The 14,236-nt window shown below is 34.7% G+C and overlaps 1 protein-coding gene across 2 annotated transcripts in view; it reads right to left on the minus strand.

The window, feature by feature from the left end:
• LOC101897861 (protein kinase C) overlaps positions 1-14,236 on the minus strand; it is a 40,116-nt gene that overhangs the window by 12,919 nt on the left and 12,961 nt on the right. Inside the window, exons 3-6 of one of the 2 annotated variants that reach the window (XM_059126543.1) lie at positions 13,434-13,685; positions 9,926-10,047; positions 6,651-6,724; positions 5,957-5,988 (exon numbers count right to left, since the gene is read on the minus strand). In XM_059126543.1, the coding sequence (XP_058982526.1) occupies positions 5,957-5,988; positions 6,651-6,724; positions 9,926-10,047; positions 13,434-13,685 (480 nt within the window). Of the gene's footprint in view, positions 1-5,956; positions 5,989-6,650; positions 6,725-9,925; positions 10,048-13,433; positions 13,686-14,236 lie in introns of those variants that run through there. The other variant, XM_005185539.4, reaches the window with a different exon arrangement.

Consider the following 14,236-nt stretch of genomic DNA (forward strand, 5'->3'; position numbering starts at 1 on the left):
AAAACTGATGTTCGAAAAAGTGGCGCATTTCAGCCCCTAAATCGGCTTGCCGACAGATATATCCCCCATTATGTGACCATTTATTGAAACGTATCACAACGCATGGACCTACATATCAAATCTTTACACTAAATCTAATGTTGGCACAAATATTGCAATGTGCGAACCTTGAAAAGAACTGGAATTTTTTCCCATTTTATGAGAGTTACAATAATTCAAAATATTGATCCTTTGAGGGGGATGTACCAGAAGGACTAAATCGGTACACTACATATTCATATTATATCTATTGATACGTACAAAGTTTCAAGAAAATCATTGCCTTAGTTCTTTTGTTATTAGATTTTTAATTATTCAAAATTTTGACCCTTTGTGAGTGTGGACCGATATTGTCGATTTTCACACCGGATCAGCACTAATGCAAATAATTTCAATACCTTTATTGGATGGTGTATGTGTGTGTAAGAAACACACTAAGAATTACACTCTACACATTCAAGAACTACAAAGGGCCTAACTTCTAATGTTAAATTATTTTTCAGTTCCTGTTATCGAAACTTTCAAATTTTAGGAATTTGGCATTCGTAAATATTCAATTGAAATAAGTCTTTTTTGGTTACTAGCAAATATGTTAAAACAAAAAACAAGTAAAAAAATATTAACAACAAAAAATAACAATTTTTAGACAAATCCGTGGAAAAATGTAGGTAGATCCATAAAAATACTGAATATCGGCAGGAGCTATACGAAAACGTGTTTCGCCACCGGAGCCAGAACTCATAACGAACTGCAAATACGAGTTTTTAGACAAATTGGGGGGAAAATGTGGCCAAACTTTATGAAGTCTATGACAAAGATATAGAGGAGTTACAAACGAAATGGCAAATTTAATATACTCTCCTTTCCAAGGTGGATGCTATCAGGGTACAATAAAAGTTTTTCTATTTTCAGAAATAGTTATTTGGATTAATCCTATACTCCACATTTTTATTTGGTTCCATAAGGATCTATATATTGCTGGTTATGTCTAAACGTAGGAAAATTGTCAAAGCTCTATCCTTTTGTGGATAATGCTACATATTACAATGAATTGGAAGTTAAATATCCGAATACATTAAATCTCTTTATAACTGAAACCATATTCGCCCCAATTAAATATAATTGAAATTATATGGAGTAAATTTGAATCTGATGTAAAACGTCATTTAGGCACTACAACCGTTGACACACTGGAGTGTGCAGTAGATATATGTAAGTAGGTCATAACGAAGTTTTGTTGAGTATTTGTATCGAGATATGTAAACATTACTTATTTTCTGAATTCGAAAGGGGAGTTTGAACTTATATATTGACTCTTCATGGCAATTTGCCTAGCACTTATTTCCTATGGCGAGTCAACATTTAAATAGGAGATTAATATGCAGTTTTTAAGTAGTTACTAAATGTACTCTAAAACTCACTATTTGGTAATGAGTTTCTTTTTGGGATTCCTATGAACCAAAATTTTTTGTTCGGACTAAGAATTTTTTCAGCAATAAACAATATGATATGTACGCAAGAATTAAACATGAAATATGTACGAGTATTCAAAAATTTAAACATAAAATACACACTTAAATAAAATTAAACTTAATAATAATTATGAATAGTTTTTAAAAGCTAAAACATGACACGGTTATTACAAATATGCTGCTGGAAGGAATATATATCACCAATATTGGATAGAATTTGACAAAGAAAAACTGTATTGCAAAAAAGAAACAAAACAAACAACATACATACTTAAGTATTCTTTAAGGGCGGGGGAAGAACAAAGGGACTTGAAGCAATGATAGATTACAACATTTAAAGCAATAAGCCTACAAGAAACTAGCCGAATGTAAAAACATTTATTAAGAAAGAGTTCATGTTTAGAATAAGTCTGTCTGTTACACATTTTCTGGTAACTAGACTGGTCTACGAACAAACATAAATTTGTCAGTATTTCAATTTAAAAAGTTGAAATTGACTTTTTGATTTAAAAATCAATAAGCAATATATTGTAATTGATTTTTGCCTATTTTCCTTTTTATTGCGTTCAAGAAATACTTAGAATAACAACAAAACAAGTAAGGAAAAGTCAAGAGTCGGGCGGGACCGACTATATGATATCCTACACCACTATGAGTCTTTAGTAAAGCTCCCGTAACAAAGAAGTTTATATTAAGGAGGCTTTTGTACCTCTAGTACCAAATAAAATTGCTGTATAGTGCATGATATGACTTCGATAAGGATCATATTAAAAATATTTATTGAAGCAATAGATATGACGGATCAATAAAATTCGGTCGAATATGAAAATATCTGTTCAATTTGGGTTGATAGTACATATAAAGTGAGCAATTACAGTAAAATCGGGTGAAGTTGTATATCGAAGCTACATAAAAATCTGAACCGATCTCGATAACATTTGGCCAGTATCTGATGCCCGATATCAAATATCATTCTTGTGGAGTGCGCATGTGAGGGACTTTAACGCCGAATCGGATGAAACATACATATGGGAGCTATAGCTATCTGAACGGATTTCGGATAAAGATATATAGGAAGCTATATCCCAATCTGATCAGATCTTAAATTTGACAGAGCTCCATAATTTATCTGGTACCAAAGAAAATTGTTGGAGTGGAGTGCATATTACGCATGTGAGGGGCTTAAACATCAAATCGGATAAAACATATATATGGGAGCTGTATCTGAACCGATTTTCAAATTTGAAGTACTGGTTTATAGTTTGAATTCAGTCGTAATTGCCAAAATTCAGTACATTGGGACTGATATTAACCATTTGGTGCACAATAATTCTGATATATCGGATGAAGATATATATAAGAGCTATCTCCTAATCTTAACCGTCGGAAGTGCCAAAATTCAGGTCATATGGACTAATATTAGCCATTCTGTGAACAATAAACCTGAAATCGGATAAAGATATATATGGGAGCTATGGAGCTATATCTAAAATCTAAAATTCGAATCAAATTGACAGAGATATTTCCGAGCTGTATGTGATATCTGGTAACAAAGATCATTATTGTGGAGGGCATATTACGCATGTGAGAGACTTAAAACCCAAAATCGGATGAAACATATATATGGAAGCTATAGCTGTATCTGAACCGATTTTCACTATATTTTATATACTTGCTTTTTGACTGAATTCAGTCATATGTGGCAAAATTCATTCATTTGGACTGACATTAGTCATTTGGTGCACAAGCAACCCGAAATCAGTTGAAGATTTATATGGGAGCTATATCTAAATTTAAATCGATTCTCACCAATTTCAATTCTCAAAAGTAAATATGAGTCTATCTCGCTTCCTTTTCTGTGTTACAAACAAATGTACAAAGACATAATACCCTTACCAATATGTGGTCTTGGGTATAACAAGTAAAAAAGCGTCAAGTTCGACCGGGCCGAACCTTTAATACCCTTCACCATAAGGGAAAACCCTTTTTAAGTTAAAGAATCGCGATTATATATTGGATCCACTTCCATTTTTACCGATGAAATCGGTTGGAAAAAAAGCCTTAAAAATTACGTAAAGTCGACGGAACCGTTTTCCTGCTATGATGGTTGTTATCTATAGCGATTTCAACTGTCAAATTGATTTTTTAAATATGTCAAATATTGGAGGTACTGCCTTATAAGTGATAAAAGAAATAATGAGCCTATTCCAGCAGTCTTCGACCACAATTCAAACGATTCCCTGAAAAATTTATCTAAAGTCATCAGAATACCGAAATCGTTAAGTTGCGAAACTTAGGGGAGCTGTAGAAAAAAAGTGAAACGTGGCCTTCAAACGGGCAATGAGACCGTCAAACGCTGCCCGAGTGTTGCTCTGCGGTATTTTGGTGAGTGCGATGAATGCTGCGTGCGATGGTGCTGAGTCCTGTTGGAATGTCCAATGTCTGCGACCAAAATGTTTGCGTGCCCAAGGCTTTAATACACCCTCCAGAATATTTTCGCGACAATATTCGGCTTTATTCTGATGCCGCGGTCGGTTAATACAAGCGGAGAGCGACCATCGGCTGTTATGGCAGTCCACGGGCCACACCAGCTCCATGGCCGGCGATTGAGTTCTGGTGGCCAACCGAAGGTGCACATTTTCAGCTGACCTCTTTTGCAAGTAAACACGATTATTTTGTTTGTTTACAAACAAAAAAGTGCTGGACAACGAATGTTTTCTCATAGGAGAAAACCAAATTTGGCAGTTCACCACTTTCGGCCAAGCAACTCTTTAGCTCTTTTGAGTGTATTTCCTTTCTGTTGCGGTGTAAGTTCAATCGCTTTACCCCGAGCTAATTTTTCAATATTTGCCGAATGGAATATTGCGGAATTTTCAGCTCACGGGCCATTTTTCGGCCACTGCTACGCTACCAGTATCACGGTAACGACCGATGGTACGAGACACTAAAGATTTATTCACATTTAAATGCTGGAGTGCTCTAACAATAGCCAAATATATCCAGCCAAATATAAAGAAATCACACTATCACGCTTGAATTCCATCACAAATAGCTTTTTTTCTGGAAAATTCGCACCAAAATTTTTTGTACGCTTGTTAACAATATAATGAGCTGTCACTGAACTAATTTTAACAGCTGTCGGACGAGCTTAGAAATTACAGCAGTCTGAAGTTGGTTGCAGTTTTTTCATCTCACCCTGTATGTACCGAATTTTAGACAATTCCGTTTGAAAATGTGGCTTAAATCGTTCAAATACCGAATATCGGGAGGTACTGTTATATGGGGGCTATAAGAAAACACGCACCTTTATAGACAATGTTGTGTCGCAACAGGTAGAATATGTTATCTAAATCGTAGAAATACCAAATATCCGGAGGTATATGTGGACCTATATAGACAATGTTCTGTCGCAGGAGATAGAACTCGTTACCAACTCTAAATCGTAAAAATACTGAATATCGGTAGATACAGTTGTATGGGAGCCATACGAAAACGTGGTCAGACTTTTCTTATTTATACAAATGTATTCGAAATTTAAGCCTTCTATCTCGACTTAGAATTTCACGCTTATCAAGAATATATATACTTTGTTGTTCATGACTTTGCAGTCTCTCTTTAGGTCACTTTTATAAAATAAACAATGCCAAATATTTGCACGGTATTAGGACTTGGCAGTAGCTTATAATTTTGAAGCATAACTTTAGTGTGAAAATATACCAAAAATTTCTATTCACTTATTGGCGAAATCACACCTGCACACTTTTTTTATGTATATAGTCAGCTATAGGGTATTTAGGGAAATTTATACAGGAATTTATGTTTCTAAACATTATTTTTGACAGAGGACTTTAAAAACGTCAAAACTTTTCGTGACATTATTTCAAGAAATGTTTATCTGACAAAGATTTTTTTGGAAAATATTGGAGTTTATCAGGATTTTTCGATCGGAGCAACGTAATATTAACCACATCTGTAATTTTAAATTAGATGGCGAACCTGGAAATTTATATTCCAATATTTTCCGTTTCCAATCTACACAAACTTTGCCGCATTATGGTGGTGCAGGGTCGGATGTTCCCGCCCGACTGTTGCCTTGCTTTCTAAAAAACGAGTAGTTTGAACAAACTGATTTTTTCATACAACCGATGCTTCTGACTTATGAACTCTTTCTTAACAAAGTGTTTATTATAAAAGCAAAGCTAGTTTAGGAGAAATATTTATAACACGTATTACATCCAATAGTATTAAAGGGTGTGCTTGTGTGTATATATGTTCATGTATGTGTAATGAAATGAAAAACCAGTTTTTAAAAACTAAAAAACAAAACACGGAAAAACACACATTGAAAATAGTAATAATTTGGCAATATAATTAAGTTTAGTTCTTTCTAAGGAATTGATCTTTTTTTTTTTGATTTTTTTCTTTATAACAAACAAAACACATACCTTGACACTGATATCCTTGTTTACCAATTCCCCTGTAAAGGCAAAAAATTTCCGTAGCTTGTATATTGTATGTGTGGGTAATATACTCAATAAAATATATGGTGGTGATTATTATTAAGATAGGTTAGATGGATGGATGGATGTGGGTGGGGGATGGGTGTTGGGTGTTGGGTGGGTGGCAAGAGTAATTAGTGGTGGTAATGGTGGTGATGATATCAAGGAGTCAATAGAGATGCAAAAAAATGTAATACGTTGAAATAAAAAATAAACCAAAAAAACCAAAAAAAACATAAAATACGAGAAATCAAATCTGCGAGCACCATGAAATTAAAATAAGAAAAATCGATTTAATCTATGAAAGCGCAACCAAAATAAATACCAAAAATATAAAAGCATAAAGTAGCAATGACAAGTAATCCAAACTAAAACCCAAAGAATGAAAGAAAAGTATTCAAGTCTAGCATCTAAAAAGTAAAAAAACATAACAAATATTTTTTTAAAAACAATTCCAAATCCCATAAAGAAGCAAACCCCTTCAAAACCAAAAGTTTGTTAATTACTAAATTAAAATAAAGTAAATAAATAATAAATTATCGAATATAAAAAATGTGATATGGTTTCGGAAATATATATATGGAATTAAAAAGGAAACTATCATCATAGACGACAGACGACACAACAAGCATTTGCATACCAAATAAATTCCCGGCAATGTGAACAGAATGTTGGTTGACGCAAAAATGTTGCCATAAATTTGTGACCATTAACCTGAAAGAAAGTTTAAAAAAATTACCTTAATAAAAAGAACAGGAAGACAAATTTTGTATTTTTAAAAAATTTAGTAATGCTGAGGTTTTCGAACAATTCCCACACTATCCAAGGGGTTATTTAGTAAATGTTGGTAATAATAATGACTTACAAACAAATCTACACATCCATATATTAACAATGGCATGTCGTTCAAAGTTACTTGTAGGCATAAGTCGATAACGAAAATTCCATAAATAGGTCGAAAAGAGGATTTGTTTTTATACCCTCAGCTATATGGCTAGAGAGGGTATAAAATCATTTGATACGGCCCAAACGTGCCTCATCGAAAGAACGGTTTTATACCCTAGGTCTCTTTTGGACCAAATCCGTTTCAGGACATTTGGAGTCGATCTAGCGATGTTCGTCCGTCCGTCTGTCTGGACGGCTGGCTGGTGCGCACAATAACTCTTGAAGGGAGTATCCAATTTGATCCAAACTTGGTACATCGTAATATTATTGTCAAACTTAGATCGAGTTCGGAGATGAGCAATATTGGTCCAGTCCTTCTGGTACCTCCCCCACAAAACATCAACATGTTCAAATAAAATAATTTACTGTACAGAGAGAGAAAGGGTAATCCCGATTTTGCTCCAACTTTGCAAATCCTAATATTTGCATCATGTGATTTGTGGGTGTGACATACACCTCTCTCCACAAAGGGTCTTCAAATAACACACACATCACAATATTTTTATAAACCCAAGGTCTGGTGTGAAGATGGAATATATCGGTCCATTCCTTTTGGTACCTACCCCACAAACGATCAAAGTTTCGAATAACCAAACCGATTATAAAATCCGAAGTGAGCATCCGGTTCTCTTCGTATTGCACACATCCCAATATTTTTACTAACACAAGATCTGTTGTGAAGATGGGATATATCGGTCCACTCCTTCTCGCACCTCCCCCATAAAGGGTAAAAATTGGAATACCCACGAAGCTCATAAAACGCGTAATTAACATACGATTCCATCCCAATATTTTCATCAACGCAAGACCTGCTAAAAATATGATACAGATCGGACCATTCCTTGTGGTACCTCCCATACATAGGGTTAAAGTTGTGAATAACCAAAACGATCATAAAATCTGAAATAAGTATCCGATTCTCTTCGTTTTTCACACATTCCATTATTTTTACTAACACAAGATCTGCTTTTAAGATAGGATATATCGGCCTACTCCTTCTGGTACCTCCACCACAAAGAGACAACATTTTGAATACCTATGAAGCTCATAAAACACGAAATTAATATCCGATTCCATTCAGACTTGGTACATCTCAATATTTCCATCAACACAAGATCTACTATAAAGATGGCAGAGATCGGACCAATTCTTCTGGTACTTCCCCCACATAGGGTTTTAGATTTTGAAATACAAAATTTCCAAAGAAAGTAAAATAAACATCCAACTCTCTTTAAATTTTACACATACAAATATTTTTTTTAACACAATACCTAATTTGAATTTGATATATATTTGCAAAACCCTTCTGGTACCTCAACAACAATGTCACAATTTTCAATACTTTTATCTGTCATAACTTGCGAAACATGTCAGCGATTCTTTGCAATTTCTTGTAAGTTTGGAAGACACTTGAAAAATTTAAAAAAACCAGAAAAATACTATTGGAATGAAGACCTTGCATAAATATTTTTTCCATAGGCTGTAGTACCCTATATATACTTTATACTATTTTGTGATAAGCTATACTACACGGGTATAAAAATTGTGCGGAATGAGAACGGGTCTCAAATGAAAAGTCTCGAGTACAAACCAATTAAAGGATGGACTACACTTTACACTTATGGCTCTTTCGAGTTTTCTGAAAATGTATCTCTCAACTTTCAGTACAATGGGCCCTTTTGTCTACAATATCCCTGAATTTGATAGATACATTTTCAAAAAAAAAACAGTAAAGAAAGTCCTAAAATCGGGCGGGGCCGACTTTATGATACCCTACACCACTTTGCTAATTTTATAGAGCTCCACATAACAATTAAAAGATTTTATGGGAGAATTTAATCATACACGCTATGATTATAATTGTAATTTAAAATTCAAAGGACTAAATATGCCGAAGCATTTGTATCTTTTAAATTCGGACTTGTATTGCCCATTTGGTGCAAAATTAATTTGAAATCAGATAAAGATATATATGGGAGCTATATCCAAATCTGAACCGATCTCTATAAAATTTGGCAAAGATATTTCTGAGCTGTATTTGATATATTTCCCTGAATATCGTTGTTACGGAGTGCATATTACGGCTGTGGGTAACAAATACAACAAATCGGATGAAAAATATATATGGGAGCTATAGCTATATCTGAACCGATTATATCCCATTTCAATAGGGTCCGTCCTTGGGCCAAGCAAATGATTTGTGCAAAATTTCATGTGGATCGGGCAATAAATGCGAACTGTACTTTGTTTACAAAAATATATGGACAGACGGGCAGACGGACGGACGGACATGCATAAATCGACTCAGAATGTGATTCTATGCAGATCATCTGAAGGAACTATGGGTCTATCTCGCTTCCTTTTGCCTGACCACCTTTTGGTGTAGGGTATAGTCATGAAAAATTATTTTCCATTTATACGGAAAGTATCCCCCACTTACTATCTATCCTACGTGTGGTTTGTGTCTTTTCCACGTACAGTTGAAAATATCTTTACGGACATCTATTATCTGGGGGTCTATACCATAATTTGGACCTATATCCACAGTTCTTTGAAAGGTAGTTTTCTACCCACTGGAAATACAAACTGCCGATTTAAAGCGAATTCGGTAGAAAAGTATGACAAAAACCATAAAAATACCTTAAGCATCTGACGCTGGGAAGACCTGATAAAAACCTCTTCATCCTCCACGTGTGACTTGTTGCTGAGGTTTATGGTGCGAAGCGATTATTGGATCAACAGTTGCGGTAAATGAATTGCGTTATAGAGATATCATTATTGATCGGAGTTGGATGGAACCATTGCTCCTTTACGGAAAATAGATGATTCATCATAAAAAAAAACCTCCCAAACTTTTTTGAAAAGAAAATCTTTGAATACCAAAATAACACCTCTTATTGGAAAACCCTTATATACGTAAAATATATGTTTGAGGGAGGGTCCATATTTTCAGTTTTGTTATACACATACCTGATGTACACGTCGTCGCATAGCGCCACGACGACGATTAAACCCAGCTCGTTCTTTGAATTCTTTGTTGGCGCCAGCGCCACATACGGCATGTTCAACAACCGCAACATCTTTGGTTTGATCTGTAAAAGATGAAAAAAAAATAAATAAATTATTATTTTTAATTATTTATTTTTTAAATAAATCATTTCAAATCCAAAAATATATATTTCGCTTGGTACGTATTTATTGCAGTTTGTAACTATACTGAGAATTAATAGGATCGAAAAAGGATGTAATTATCCTTTAAATCCCGGAACTCTTTCAAAAGACAACATAATACCTATTTAAAGCCAAGTTTATTTCTAAGCAGTGGTAGTTCAGGTATAATCTCACGTAGCCAGAAATTTCTTTCTTAACCATTACGAGAGATACCAGAAGGTGTTCGCAGATATATATCATCTTCAGAGCAGATCACGTGTTAGCAAAAATGTTTGTACGTGTGAAATTTGAAGTTGGATGCCTATTTCGGATTTTATGCTCGTTTGGTTTTTCAAAATCTTAAACCCTATGTGGGGGAGGTACCAGAAGAAATGGTACGATCTCTACCATTTTTATAGAAGATCTTGTGTTGATTTAAATATTAAGATGTACCAAATCTGAATGAAATCGGATTTTAATTTTGCCTTTTATGCGCTTCTTGGGTGTTCTAAATTTTGATCATTTGTGGGGGAGGTAACAGATGGAGTAGACCGGTATATTCCATCTTCATACCTAGACCTTGGGTCAATAAAAATCATGTAATGCGTGTAATTTGAAGACAATCGGACTTATACATCACATAAGAATTATAAATATTCACCATTGTGGGGAAGGTACTTGATGAAGTGGAGTTTCGCACTTGACCTAGCACTGATGCAAATATTAGGATTTACAAGTTGGAGCAAAATCGGAATATCCTTTCTCTGCAGTAAAATATTTTTTTTATTAATTTCGACCATTTTTGGGGGAGGTAACAGAAGGAATTGATCGATATTGCCCACCTCCGAACTCGATCTAACTTTGATAATAATATTACTATGTACTAAGTTGGACACAAATCGGATACTCCCTTCGTGAGTTATCGATCGCACCAGCCAGACATACAGACGGACGGCGGATGGACATCGCTAGATCGACTTCAAATTTCCTGAAACGTAGAAGAGACCTAGCGTCTAAAATCGTTATTTTGATGATACCCTCTCTAGGCGTATGGCTGAGAATATAATTACCATTTTGGAGGGGCCCGGACCTCAGCAATTCCATGACATAGGCTTTTAACAATTTTAATTTCCTTTTTATTACGACATAGTTTACAATGCATCATAATTGGTACACTCGGCTTGTCTAAAAGCAATACTTCCGGCACCGATGAAAATCAAATCCAAATAAAAAAAAAATATATAAAAACAAGTTTTTTTAAATACTGGAATGATTCTACAGTCTAATTGCAACTGTTGACAATAACCTCGAAAATAGATACACGAATTTCGCAACAATTCAAAGAATTGGTGGGAGAACATTTGAGATTTTAATGAAAATACACGTTTTTCATTTAAATACTGACCATTAAATGTAGATTTAACAGACATTTTGGCAACGATACTACACGACTGACTTGACTTTTATACTGAACATTTTTTACATCGTCGCTGAAGAGCTGACTAACAAAAACGATGCATAAAAATAAGAATTTTGTTTGGTGAGTTTGAGGTATTATTAATTACTCTCTCTATTTAAATATTCTAAAATTGGTATAGGGTTATGGCAAAGAGCTATGAGTTTTTCTTTTTTTGTATAAATTTCCCTGTGAGAAACATAAAGGGACCTATTCAATTCAAATTATTCTAGTGACAGCTCATTATATTGTTTTGTGAGAATATTCCAGGAAATAAAGTTTTTCGTGATGGAATTCGACGTGATAATGTGATTTCTTTATATTAAGCTGGAATACCACAAGTGGCTATAGTTAGAGCACTCCAGCATTTAGATGTGAATAATCCTTTGTGTCTCGTACCATCGCTCGTTACAGTGATACTAGTAGCGTAGCCCGACGTCAAGGAAGTGGACGGAAGAAAACAGCAACATCAGCAGAAATGGTTCGAAAATTAAAGAAGCGACTTCATCGAAATCCGCGTCGCAGTGGCGAAAAAAGGCTCGGGAGATGAACATATCGCAAAATTCCATTCGGCAAATATTGAAAAATGAGCTCGGGGTTAAGACATTGAAATTCCAAAAAGTGCAAGAACCTACACCGCAACAGACAGAACATGGAATCAAAAGAGCTAAAGAATGAAGAACTGCCGAATTTGGTTTTCTCCGATGAGAAAACATTCGTTGTACAGCAGTTTGTAAACAAACAAAATGATCTTGTTTACTTGCCAAAGAGGTCGGCTGTCTACCAGAACTCAACCGCCGGCCATGGTGATGGTATGGGCCGCCATAACAGCCGATGGTCGCTCTCCGCTCGTATTAATCGACTGTGGCATCAGAATAAATGCCAAATATTATTGCGAAAATATTCTGGAGGATGTATTAAAGCCTTGGCCACACAAACATTTTGGCCGTATACCTTGGACATTCCAACAGGACTCAGCATTATCGCACTCAGCACGCGCCACCCAAGAATGTTTGCGAAATGAGGTTCCTCGCTTCATTTCCAGCGCACAATGACCACCAAAATCTCCGGATATCATTCCGTTGGACTATTGTGTCTGGAGTATTTTGGAATGCAAGGTACTAAAAATATCAAAGTGTAGATCACCTCAAGCAAGCGTTTCGCCGGGAATGGGCCAAAATACTGCAGAGCAACATTTGGGTAGAGTGTGACGGTTTCATTGGCCGTTTGAAGGCCATAATTCGTGCCAAAGTTAACCAAAGTTAACCAAATCGAACAAATCTAAACTCATTCTAAAATTTTAAAAAAAATGTATATATTATGGCGTTTGAAGATTTTTGTTGCAGATTTTTTACCTCACCCTGTATATATGGGACATAAAGCTATATCTTAACCGATTCTCGTCAAATTTAATACACTTTTTCCGGGCTAAATTCGTTTGTATGTGCCAAAATCCATTGAATTCGGGCTTATATGAACCATTTGGCGCACAATAAACATGAAATCGAGAAAAGATATATATTGGAGCTGTATCCATATCTGAATCGATTTCGATAAAATTTGGCAAATGTGAGTCCACTGACGTTAGCAGTTTTAAATGGAATTTGCTCGAAACTCAAATCTCTGTACTGTTTTTCTAATGCCTTTTCATCTCATATCCTGTTCCTTCAATTTAAAATCGTTTGAACATATACACCAAAGCTATATATTATTATGAGCCAATTTTATTTAAATAAATTTGGCGAGTTAGTTCCATCCTAAATGTTTCATGATTTATACGATTATAGTTCATACAATGAATATACATAACATAATCCACTTTATCAATTCTTCTCCCACCTAAAATTATTATCGTATCCATTATTCACTTACCATTTTTATTTTTAAGTTCTATAATAACATGGATTTTTCCTTGAGGTTCTAAATTCACCCATAGATCCGGTACGCCGCTTTCATGTTGCATAATATCCTCCAGAGGTATTATACAATTTGCCACAAAGTCATCCGGTGGGAGTGCTGCATCGTGAAATACTGTTAAGTTTATGTTTTTTGCATTCGTTACATCGTGCACGAACTGTTCGTTCCAAACGGGATCGAATGTTTTTGGACGTGTTGTTGAGCGATCTGAAATAAAGAAATGAAAATAGTTAAATTTTTAATTAACATAAATATTATTATAAATATTTAATTAATTATTAATTTTAATTAAATAATAATGTGCAGAAAGAAAAGTAAAAAATAAAATGAAGAACCCTATTAGATTAAGTTTCATTCAGTTTTGACGACCATCAGCGACAGGTTAATTTAACAAAGTATACGCTATGACTCAATGTGTCAAACAAACTAGTTCCTTATTTAGTTCCGTGGACTTCGTTTTTCGTTAGTTTTTATGAAAACTAGGCGTATGAGTGATATGAAATATATAAAAGTTATGAATCACTCATACGTTTAGGAACTGAAATTGGATTGACACAACTCTACTCACTACTGATAACTGGAACTGAAATCCGGAGTATAATAATAAATTTGAAAAGAAATTTTTCAGGCAACTGAAATGCGATTTATAGTAAAAAACGACGTTTTCTTCTGAAGTATATTTTGTAAAAATAACACCCGACTGTAACTATAAGTAGCAAAGAATATGAATATGCACTTCGTCTAAATTCGGCTGAAAT

The sequence above is a fragment of the Musca domestica genome, unplaced genomic scaffold (genome assembly GCF_030504385.1).
Source record: "Musca domestica strain aabys unplaced genomic scaffold, Musca_domestica.polishedcontigs.V.1.1 39, whole genome shotgun sequence".
Taxonomy (NCBI): Eukaryota; Metazoa; Arthropoda; class Insecta; order Diptera; family Muscidae; genus Musca; species Musca domestica.